Below are 12271 nucleotides of genomic sequence, written 5' to 3'. Positions count from 1 at the left end.
CATTTATCTCAAAAATTGAAGGTGTTACAGATGTACAGGCATGAAAACTGGTATTTGGAATCTCCTTTAAAAACAATGAAACAGGTATTTTTTTGTTTTTGGAAAATCCAGTTAAGGGGCTGAAAAGAATTGGGAAAGCAGGTGAATTTTTAAGATGAGTACAGGTATATCTACATTATATGTCAAAAACTTAACATGTCAGAGACAAGAAACTTGGTAGGCCTATTTGGAAAGTCCTTTAAAAATACAGGAACATGTACCTTTTTGTTTTCGGAGAAGGCACTTAACGGGAGGTGAAAAGAAGTGAAAAATAGTTGAATTATTTTTTATGAGGATACTTATATCTTAAAAAGTGAAGATGTTACAGACATGAAAATTGGTATTCGGAATCTCCTTTAAAAATAAAGGAACATGTACTTTTATTTTCGGAAAATACACTTAGATGGGGGTGAGGGTGGGGAAAGGACTGATTAAGGGGTTGAATTCTTTTTATGGGGATAATTATGTATATCTCAAAAACTGAAGATGTTACAGATGTGGGAATAGGTATTTGGAATCTCTTTTAAGAATAAAGGAACATGTATTTATTTTTTCGACTTGAGAGAAGACTGTTTCTCACATGTACAGTTCTATGTCGCATGGTCGTCTTAGCCCCAAGAGGTAATACCACAAACATGGTTTACAAAGAATTTCTGGGGTAAATGAAACTCAATTTTTGGGTGAGTTTTTATACTTATACTTTAGGAATTTTCAGATAATGTCTCAGTACAATGCCGAGAAACGATTACTTTGATCAAGTTACGAAATCCACGTGAGCGAAGCTACGGGTAATTTCTAGTAATATTAGAAAACTTTTACATTACTTTTAGTAGCGAAATATTTTCATGTAATTTTTCTGGTCTTATTTATTTTTTCTAGAAAAAATTATTTTCTCTAAAACTAGAGGCAATCGAGCAAAACCAGAAACATATTTGGATTCAGAATCATGAAGTTATCCTAAAATCACTCCTATTTAAATGGCAATATATTTCTGCCTGTAGGTTAACGATGCTCAGCATGGTGTTAGTTCATCTTAGACCTCGGAAAGCTCAAAGAGGACCTTGGGCAAACTGGAAGAGAATCTGTGATGCAATGGGTAAGTTTTAACAATGCAGAATCGAGTCCACTGGTTGAAGTGACAGGCAATTTGAACCAGACTGCCTATATCAAGCTGCTGGAGAACCAAGCTACAATGTCTGTCATTCATCTAAGTGCGGAACACAACATTCCCAGTCCTATTTTCCAGGATGACAATGTCTACAATCACCAAACTGCAACTGTCACTGACAAGATGAACATTTAGGAGCAATTCCACATCCTGAGTGGTCAGCAAAATTCCCAGATTTAAAGTCAACTGAAAATCGTTGGAAATGTGGGTCAAGGACAGTATCTACGCAATACGGATGGCTTCCACGATTCTGTGATGCAAGAGTTATTGATCAGTGACATAATCTTCATGTTGAAACTTGTCCAGCCCATGTCAGGTATTCCATGCTATTACACACATTCCCATCCCAAGCAACTAATTGTATTTTTTTTTGGTTCAATGAACTTTCACAGGGGTGTAAAATCAATAATTCATTCTAGTAAGCTTAACATACAGGCAAATTATTGTTACGTGCTCAAGCGACCGTCAGCCTTGTTGCAACCCCTTTGGTATAACCTGAAAGGGGATGACTAAGGCAGCTCGGGGAACTTCCCAGCCCGCCCGAGGACATGCCACGGCCCTTTCTCTATTGTTCCCTCCATCTAGTTTCTCCATGTGATTTCTAGAAGATACGTCAGGAAAGTTAGATCTCCAGCCAAACCCTGAATGTTCTAGTGGCCTCACATCGAGGTATAAATACAAGGCCTCAGCGAGCGAGCTGTTGTTGTGGTGTCGGAGACCAGCGAGTGCGTGAACTTGAGACAACAGAACAGAAGACTGTACTGTGTGTTCGTGTGGTTCTGTGGACTGAGGTTCGCTGTGAGCCAGCGAGAAAACCCGCTATCGTGAGTGTGGGGATAAATGGACCTGTGTTAATGTTCGCTGATGTATCATCCTGCTGTTGAATACTGTCGAGTTGTTTAGTTGTTCGCTGAATGTGACTGCGTGAAGTACTGTACTATCTGTGGAGTCGAACCAACGAATAGTCGTCGTGTGTTGTGTAGCCAGTAGCACTGTGTTCAAATCTAGCGGTCTACATACAGCTGCTGTACAAGTCGACTGGACTTGGGAATGTGAAAGTAAGGATTATAGCCGTCCCCAGGTAATTCCAACCAGCCGGGACTCCCTGGTGTGTGTACAGAAGAGAGATTTGTAAATAGACAGTAATTAGTAAGTGTGGCCATTCATAGCTGGTTAGAATTGTGTGTTTATATGTGTGTGTGCGCACTTATTAGGTCATACTGAAATAAATTAGAGTAATGAAATAGATGGAGTTTTATTTGTAACAAAATGGTGTCAGAAGTTAGAATAGACCCCATGTGTGATACATCACTGCAATCAGTGTGAATCAGCGGACCAGATACTTTGGGTTTCGACCGCCATCATGAACATTCCAGAACACTGGTGTACAGTGAATGCACAATCATATAAATATCTTTTTTATCTTTTGTTAATTACTGCATGGCAGTTGAGACCAGGGGCCTCACGAAACTGGAGGCACAGTTAAATGCGCTCTTCGATATGATGACGAAGAAGATGGAGAAGATGAAAGAAAATTGAAAGGAGATGAAAGACTGGCAAAAGAAGACAGAAAGAGGCCAGAAAATGACGAAGAATAAGATGGAAGAATGCCAGAAGAAGGTAGAAAATGTACAGAGACAGATCGAGCAGGGTCACCACAAGATAAAGGATATTCTGCAGACAGAAATAACTAAAGTGAAAGACGAACTTGAAAACAAGATGAACACGGTCCAGTGGGAACTTGAGAAAATTGATGAAAAGATGACGATAAAACAGCTACGGTCGATCAAAAATTAATTTGTCAGACATGAAGTGAGAAGTTGTCCAGCTAAGCGATAATGTACGAGACGGGACCTATGTGGATGGGCCATCGTGCGCAGTACAGAGTTCGACCAAGGTGATGCCACCAACGTTTGACGGAAAGGTACCATGGAGTATGTACTTTCGGCAGTTCGAGGCGGCCTGTTTCGCTAACCACTGGAGTGAAGGGGACAAAGCTACAGCCCTTATCATGGCTCTGAGAGGGGAAGCCCTCAATGTACTACTGGCATCACCAGAAGACGCTCAGAGCAACTGCACCGTGCTAGTAGCCCACATGGATGCCCGTTACGGAGATCGCCACCTACAACAGGCATACCAGACCCAGCTTCGAACCAGAACTCAGAAGAGTACGGAGACACTGCAGGAATTTGAGACAGATGTCGCCTGTCTCGTTCACCTGGCCTATCCTTTAGAGTTCCTCGGACAGCTGGGTAGGCAGACCTTCATAGATGGATTACGCGACCCAAATACTCAACAGGCCCTTCACCTCGCCTGCCACAAGACCCTGGAAGACGCTCTCAGCCACGCGTTGAAGTACCAGGTCGCGAAGCAGGCATCTAGACTACAAACTAGGGTGTGATCCCTGGAAGTGGACGAAACTCCGCGGCTGCAGGACTATAAGTCCCTGACCGATTTCCTCGAAGCCGTGGGAAGGTTCTATGAAGCCAAACGGAACCCATCGAATGAGGCAACGGAACAACGCTCTAGCCATCGGGTACCTCAAGGACCTGCCATCTGTTGGAATTGTGGTACCATGGGCCATATGAGCCGGAACTGCGAAGACCACCAAAGACGCAAGCCTCCATCTGACGTCCCGATGGCCGAGAAATACACCAGTCAGGGAAACGACTATTAACCAGCCATGGGGGGGGGGGGGAGCGAAGGTTGGCTCAGGAAAGTCGTCAAGCCCCAGCAGCCCACGCATGCGTAACGAGACTGCGATCAGATAGTAGCTGCCTAATGGTAGATGCAGTCATAGACGGGATAGCATGGAGCATGCTGTTTGACACTGGAGCAACGAGGACTATCGTGAAGCCAACAGTTGCGCAGTGGTGGAGAATTCGACCCCTGCTGGTGAACCTTAGCCTGGCTACTGCCAGAGGAGAGACGAGACCTGTCCACGGCGAGACAGTGATGGAATTCTCTGTAGGGCAGCAGACAGTGAAGCACCGGGTTCTCGTTACGGACATCGTGGACGAGTTAATCATGGGATTCAACTTTCTGAACGAACATTAAATCATCCTGGATATGAGCACCAACACGCTTCGGTACGGGGATGAAGAAATTGCCATGCGACCAGTGCGGGAAGGCACTGCTTTATGCCAGGTTAAGCTATGAGAGGACCTGACCATCCCAGCAAGGACAGAGGTGGACGTGGCTGTGGACGTGGATGGGGCTGCTGGAGGTTTGACAGCCATTGTGGAGCCGGAATATCAGAACAGTCAAACAAAGGGATTACTGATTGCCAAAACCTTGATCAGCACACGTTCGACTGATTAACTTGAATGACTACGATGTCGACTTCCACCAAGGCACAATGCTAGGAGTTTGTGAGCCAGTTGTATGGATTGCTCGCTGCAAAGCCATTGAGTCGGATCGGCCAGACACAGGAGCGAGAGCAGGGCGGAATATGGCAGAAGCCATGCGGAACGTGTATGAAAAATCCACCGACAACCTAGAATGCAGGCAATGAGATAAGCTGGAAGACCTGCTGCTGGAGTATCAAGACGTCTTCTCCCTCTACAGCAAAGATTTCGGCCGGGCAAAAATCGTACAACATCGGATTGATGTGGGTGGCAGCGTGCCGATGAAGGCTCCGTTTCGATGTGTTCCGCTCGTGAAACAACACGAAGTAGACCAGATGATCGAATAAATGAAAGAACAGAAAGTAATAGAACCCTCGGAAAGTCCTTGGAGCTCCCCGGTAGTACTGCTGAAGAAGAAGGACGGCTCTACTCGATTCTGTGACAACTACAGAAGACAACTACAGAAGAGTAAATGAAGTCACGAAGAAAGACAGCTACCCGCTACCCCGGATTGATGGCACTCTGGATACGATATCAGGGTCGAATTGGTTCTCTACGCTGGATCTGAAAAATGGCTACTGGCAAGTAGAGATTCACCCTGAAGACCGAGAGAAGACTGCATTTTCAGTTGGACATGGTCTCTGGCAGTTCAAGGTAATGCCATTCGGATTGTACAATGCCCCGGCAACAGACGCTGATGGAGACTGTGCTGAGAGGCCTGCACTGGAAGACGTGCCTGATTTACCTGGATGATGTCAACATTCTCGGAAGCACCTTCGACGAGCACCTGAAGAATTTGAGGGAGATTCTAGAAAAATTGAGAGCAGCCCAGCTGAAGTTGAGCCCGAAGAAATGCCAGCTCTTCAGGAAGGAAGTACAGTACCTTGGCCATATCAGCTCGGAGGAAGGAGTCCGAACAGATCCTGAGAAAACTATGACGGTGAGGGAGTGTCCAGTATCTAAGGACAAGTCTCAGCTTCGAAGATCCCTGGGCCTCTGCACCTACTACCATCAATTCGTCTGGGGATTTGCTAACATTGCCAAGTCGTTGCATCGTCTTACGGAGAATGACCAAAGGTTCACCTGGACAGAGGAATGCCAAAAAGCTTTTACCACCTGAAGCACGCACTATGTTCAGCACCAGTATTGGTATATCCCAGAGCTGGGTTGAAATTTGTGCTCGACACGGACGCCATCAAATTTGGTACTGGGGGCATCCTATCTCAGGTCATGTACAAAAGAAGAGCGGGTAGTTGCATACTTCAGTAAGGCCCTCTCCAAACTGGAAAGAAATTACTGCGTCACATGGAAAGAGTTGCTGGCCATTGTGAAGACCATCGAGCATTTTCATAAGTACCCGTATGGCCAAGAATTCCTCATCAAAACTAACCATGCATCACTCAGGTGGCTTCTAAATTTCAAGAACTGGGAAGGACAGCTTGCACAATGGCTGGAGAGACCGCAGCAGTACAATTATGTGATCAAACACCACAAGGGTCACCTACATTCCAGCACTGATGCTCTATCTCTGAGGCTTTGTCCCAAAGACTGTAAGTTCTGCTCTAAGAGGGAAGGTGAACACGACATTCCCTGCCGGACGACCACCGTAGAATTCGAAGGAAGCTGGACTCACAAAGCCTGGATTAATGCGCAGAGGGATGACGAGGACATCGGACTGCTGGCCGAGTGGAAGACTGCCCACTTACCAAGGCCTGGATGGATAAACGTCAGTGACCTTAGCAACAAAACTAAGTAGTACTGCTCGCAATGGGACTCGCTGGTGACCAGGGATGGATTGCCAAAGTGCGCCTGGGAAAGCGATGATGATGATGATGCTTGTTGTTTTAAGGGGCCTAACATCGAGGTCATCAGCCCCTGACGGTACGAAATGAGACGAAATGCAATGAAAAAATAAAATCCAAAATCCTCCACTGACCAGAATTCAAAGCGTGGGGACGAAAAATGAACGGATGGATATGAATTTAAAACAATCAGTGGAGCCGACCCGTAATGCCTCAGTCTCAGAAACTGACGGAAAACAATAGTAATACTGACCAAGGGACTGCTTCTATAGCTCAATACTGAATTGGTGATGCTTGCAAGCTAAAGGGGTCCAAAATATAGGTTATTGGCCTCTCATAATGGTATTTCTCGCTTGGAAAGTAGAACCATGGTATTTGTCATAATGCGGTACTAATCAAAAGTAACGTAGGCTCGCGGTATTCCACACATTATGGTACTACTGACAGGTTATGAAATTCGCACATTTAATACAGACGTATGGTGTTCCGCACATAGCGGCGCCATTTACAGGCAACACAAACCTATGGTTTTCATCACATAAGTGTACTAACTACAGGGACTCGTACTATCCCGTGGTGTTCCTTATATAGTGGGTACTAATCATAGGCAAGCCAAACCCTGGTGTCGCTCATCTAGTGCTACTAATCACAGGTACCGTAAAGCCTGACCGCGTGGTGCTCCTGCGTGCTACTAATCACAAACCTATTTGGTACCTAACATAGTGGTACTATGCGCAAGTAATAGCGACCCGTGGTGTTCCCCGCGTGGTGGTACTAATCACAAGTAGTTTCATGGTTCTAATCCAATCATCCCTTGGTCGCCGCTTTTAGTCGCCTCTTACAACAGGCAGAGGATACCGTGGGTGTGTTCTTCGTCTGCGTCCCCCACCCACAGGGGGTGCCTGGGAAAGCAGCGATGGAAAGACTCTCCGGGAGCAGGTGATTGTCGCATGCAGTATGGTAGTGGATGTCCTGAAAGAAGATCATGGTGGAGTTTCGGGAGGGCACATCAGAGTCAAGAAGACCTTGGAAAAGGTCTGAGAGAGCTTCTACTGGGTAGGGTGCCGATCGGAAGTGGAAGACTTCTGCCCTAGATGCAACGAGCGTGCTGCCAGCAAGGGACAAAGTCGGAAACATAAACTCCTTTCTTTCTTTTCTTTTTTTTTTTACTAGTTGTTTTACGTTGCACCGACAAAAATAGGTCTTATGGCGACGATGAAACAAACTCCAAATGAGGACTTAAACGTGGGCGCGCCCCTCGAGAAAGTGACAATTGATGTGACCAGACGATTCCCAACCAGTGATAGAGGAAATGGTTATATACTCATCGTCACTGATTATTTCACAAAGTAGCTGGAGGAGTATGAGCTTCCAAACCGGGAGGCGACTACGGTGGTGAAAATCCTTGTGAGTGAGTCAGCAGATACGGCGTACCATTGGAGCTGCATTCCGATCAGGGACGGTCTTCCAAAATCTGTGCCATTTGTTGGGTACCCGGAAGACCACACCTCTACATCCCCAATCAGACGGAATGGTGGAACGATTCAATAGGACCATTGAGAATCACCTGTGAATAGTCATCAGCGAATATCAGAGAGACTCTGATAGTCATCTTCCCCTGTTCCTTTTAGTGTACTGATCTGCAATGCATGAGGCCACTGGATGCACACCTGCTAGGATACTGTTTGGGAGAGAACTACACCTCCCCGTGGATTTAGCATTCGGTCAACCTGCCGCCACCGACCAGTACTGCCTCGATCTAGCAAGGAAACTAGAGGATGTACACGCCGCTGTCCAGAAGAGATTGAGAATAGAGAGCGACCGAATCAAGGCACGATACGACCAACGAGCGAATGCTACCGGATATCAGGAAGAAGACCTGGTATGACTTCATAACCCCATAAGCAAGAGAGGTTTGTCCTTCCAACTCCAGTCGGTGCTGGGAAGGCCCTTACCGTGTTGACAGGAGGATAAATGACGTCATCTACCGCATACAACGGAGCCCGAAAAGCAAGATAAAGGTAGTGCATCTGAACTAATTGGTGCCTTACGGGGGAGGAGCTGAAGAAGGTAACTTATCGGGATGATCAGCTCTTGAAGGGGGGCGATGTTACGTGCTCAAGCGACCATCAGCCTTGTCGCAGCCCCTTCGGCATTACCTGAAAGGGGATGACTAAGCCAGCTCGGGGAACTTCCCAGCCCACCCGGGGACATGTCATGGTCCTTCCTCTATTGTTCCCTTCATCCAGTTTCTCCATGTGATTTCTGGAAGATACGCCAGGAAAGTTTGATCTCCAGCTGAACCCTGAATGTTCTAGTGGCCCAACATCGAGGTATAAATACAAGGCCCATGCGAGCAAGCTGTTGTTGTGGTGTCGGAGAGGCCAGTGAGTGCATGAATTGGAGACGACAGAACAGAAGACTGTACTGTGTGTTTGTGTAATTCTGAGGACTGAGGATCGCCGTGAGCCAGCGAGGAAACCTGCTATCATGAGTGGGAGGATAAATGGACGTGTGTTAATGTTCGCTGTGTGAGTATCATCCTGCTGTTGAATACTGTTGAGTTGTTTAGTTGTTCACTGCATGTGACTGTATGAAGTACCGGACTATCTGTGGAGTCGAACCAACGAACAGTCATCGTGTTTTGTGTAGCCAGTGGCACTGTGTTCAAATCCAGCGGTCTACACACAGCTGCTGTACGAGTTGAGTGGACTTGGGAAAGTAAAAGTAAGGATTATAGCTGTCCCCAGGTAATTCCAACCAGTCGGGACTCCCTGGTGTGTGTACAGAAGACAGATTTGTAAACAGACAGTAATTACTAAGTGTAGCCATTCATAGCTGGTTAGAATTGTGTGTGTTTGTGTGTGTGTGTGTGTGTGTGTGTGTGTGCGCACGCGCATTTATTAGGTCATACTGATATAAATTAGAGTAATGAAACAGATGGAGTTTTATTCGTAACATTATTTTATCTATTCGAGGGATTCTCACTTGCCCAGTCACATGTGCTGCGAGCTGAAGGTGTTCCTAAGGAATGGAACATGTTCTACAAGTAATTAATATATAGTATTAAACAGGTGGAAGTTTACTTTTATTGATATAATGTAAAGGTTCAGTTTAGTCGAGTGTTCACGTGTTTAGTACAATGCAAGTTGCTTTACGTCGCACCAGGCAAATGCTGGGCCTGTACCTTAATTAAGGCCACAGCCGATTCCTCCCCACTCCTAGGCCTTTCCTAGCCCATCGTCACCATAAGATCTATCTGTGTCGATGTGACGTAAAGCAAGTTGTAAACAAACAAATCATAATCATTTGACTATGACTTGTCTTATCCATCAGTATAAGCTGAAAGTATTATCCGCACACTTTATCTTGGTGCATTTGTGTACGGGGGTGAGGAGTAAGGAGGGAGCTGTCCCGGTATCGATAGTGCTGCCTGGTGCTGCCAACTGAATGAAAATGAAATCTGAATTGAATCGAGAATATGATCGATCGATATGAAATTTCTAAACCGTTATCATCTTAAGCCAACAACTATGTCACATACACATTATATAACATTATAAAACATTTCTCGATGCGAATCTTGTTCCTAGCTTGAATTCTATACTTTGGATTTGTTGTGTAAACAGCAACAGTACTAGTACGTAAAGTGTACGCCAGATGTCGCACAACGATGCTTAAGCGATTCATAGTTTGTGTTTCAAAGGTTGCCAGTACGAATCTCGAAGATCGCCGAGGTCGACCGATTCAGCACTAGGGTGTAAATGCACCAAGATAAAGTGTGCGGATAATACAATGCAGTCATGAAAGCTCAATATTAAATTAGGTTAGTCAGTTTACTTTAGTGTAGTTCACAACCATTGCTACCAGCAACTGGTTAGGGTTTGGATACCACAGTTACTTTCTGTAACAAGTTTGGTTGCAACTGAATGAAAATTACTGCCCCTGAAAAATTAGGTTGTGATTGAATGGAAATTATGGATAGTAGTATGATGTGTTCCTACTCGGTGCCTGTGATGATATACCAAGAGCTTATTTTCCAGTATGATTACATCATTACATGATATAAGTCTTTTAAAAATGTGTTTCTAACAATATATTTCAGGTAACATCTGTTTAAACCAATATTACACCAATTAGGTCAAATTCTCAATTAGCCTCTCTGAACTATCAACAAAGCTTGACATAGGACTTTTCTATAATTTAATGTCAAATATCTAGCATCATTCTGTAACTCTCTTGATGAAATTGGGGTTCTTGGTTCTAAGTACTTTCACTACACTGCAAACAGAAAGCTGACAATCAGTTAAACAATATTTTATATAGTGTTATCACAAGCTTGTTTTCATGTAGAATACAAACCACTGGGATGTGATCTTGCATTTCAAAAATCTAAATTACAAGGGGCTCAACTTGCAGAAGATAATATAGGTTAGGTGTCTTATCATAACTACAGTCAGATAAAATACAATAGCAGTTAATAACATTTGGTAATGAATAGTATTTAGCACTTGCATAATACTCGTCAAAAACTCTATCCTTCCTTAAAAACTGCGTTAATGAACAACTCTATGCGAACTGCCACGCCCCCTCTAGCCAGTCAAACTATGCTTACTTACCCTTTCGGGATCGACAACTACGAAAGGTGGTATATTCTTACTTCTAGTCTAAATGCCAGTGACCCAATAGGAAACAAAAAATGTAACCATTTCCAGGAATTCTTGTCAAGAACTGTACAATTTTAAATAGGGGATGTTAGGCATGATTACCGCCTGGTTAGGTCGGCGCAATAACCTTAGCTTGGCCGCTTTCCAGGGGACGATTCCTGCTTCTCAAGTTCTCTCTTTAATTAGTAACGTTCAATTATGATTGATCATCATCACAACAGAAAACACATGCAGATGATGAATACAAACTTCTTAATACTTATCGTCAATTTAGTGTTATTTAAGTTCCATATGGCAAATTTACCTTTTCCAGTTCCTTTTCTATTTCTGAAGCTCGGATAACAAGTGGGCCTCGAACCGCATATTCCATCACTTTGATGTTTGGATTCAGGTTTTCTAAAACGACAGTTTTTACTGATGTCATGTTCACTGCGCTGGTAACCGCTGCACGTGCAAAATGATACTGATGATTATCTCCTCGGCAACGCAAGTAATTCCCTCTCCTGTTTGAACTACCAGCTGGCGGAACGTCACGAGTCATAACTCCTTTCACACTGCCGTAATTCCTTTGTACGCCAGTGTTTCTAACCCGGATTGCCATGGTTACACAAATATTTTGAAAATTCATTTTGGTTGCAGACTAGATATTACTACGGCACTGTGTATTCGACAATCAGATTAAACCGTCTGTTACCAAGGATGATCTTTATCGATGAAATTTCACACGCATGTTTTTTATACAAGCTTAATTTCAATGTCACTTAAGTCCAAAGGCCACAAGATTTCTACACATTCAAGTAATAGTTCACGAACTAAAGCCACTCATATCTAAAAACGCATTTCCTCCTTCTGGACTGCACAGTACTTACTCAAGTCGCGTACTATACGACTAGCATATTTGGCAACTACCCCAGCTGAAGCTGCATTTGCATTGGGATGCGTAAGGATGACAAATATTATACTCTATCTCTTTTAAACGAAATTATATAAATTTGGAGATTCCCTAAACCTTACATAATAATTATTCCATTACGATTGTTGCATTACAAGATTGTAAAATATACCGCTAAATTTAGTACAATTCAGACGACAAGGTCACGCCGGAACTGGCTGAAATCCAATTTTCTAAACACGTCTATCGCACAATACACGTAGGGCAAAGTAAATTGCTTTGCGATGATTTCTCCGAAGAAGCGAAGGAATTATTATTACTAACCGAGCGAGTGGCCGCGCGATTTGGGTCACGTA

General features: G+C 44.2%; 1 protein-coding gene across 1 annotated transcript in view; it reads right to left on the bottom strand.

Annotated features, from left to right (window-relative positions):
• Window positions 1–12053, bottom strand: part of LOC136864690 (alanine aminotransferase 1) — a 129146-nt gene extending 117093 nt beyond the window's left edge. The window contains exon 1 of the mRNA XM_067142003.2: window positions 11328–12053. Coding sequence (XP_066998104.1) covers window positions 11328–11651 — 324 coding nt within the window. The 5' untranslated portion in view covers window positions 11652–12053. The remainder of the gene's footprint in view (window positions 1–11327) is intronic.
• Between the last annotated feature and the right edge of the window lie 218 nt (window positions 12054–12271).

Source organism: Anabrus simplex, chromosome 2 (assembly GCF_040414725.1).
Source record: "Anabrus simplex isolate iqAnaSimp1 chromosome 2, ASM4041472v1, whole genome shotgun sequence".
Lineage (NCBI taxonomy): Eukaryota > Metazoa > Arthropoda > Insecta > Orthoptera > Tettigoniidae > Anabrus > Anabrus simplex.
Note: the sequence above shows the minus strand (reverse complement) of the source record. Positions and strands in the feature narration are given on the sequence as shown.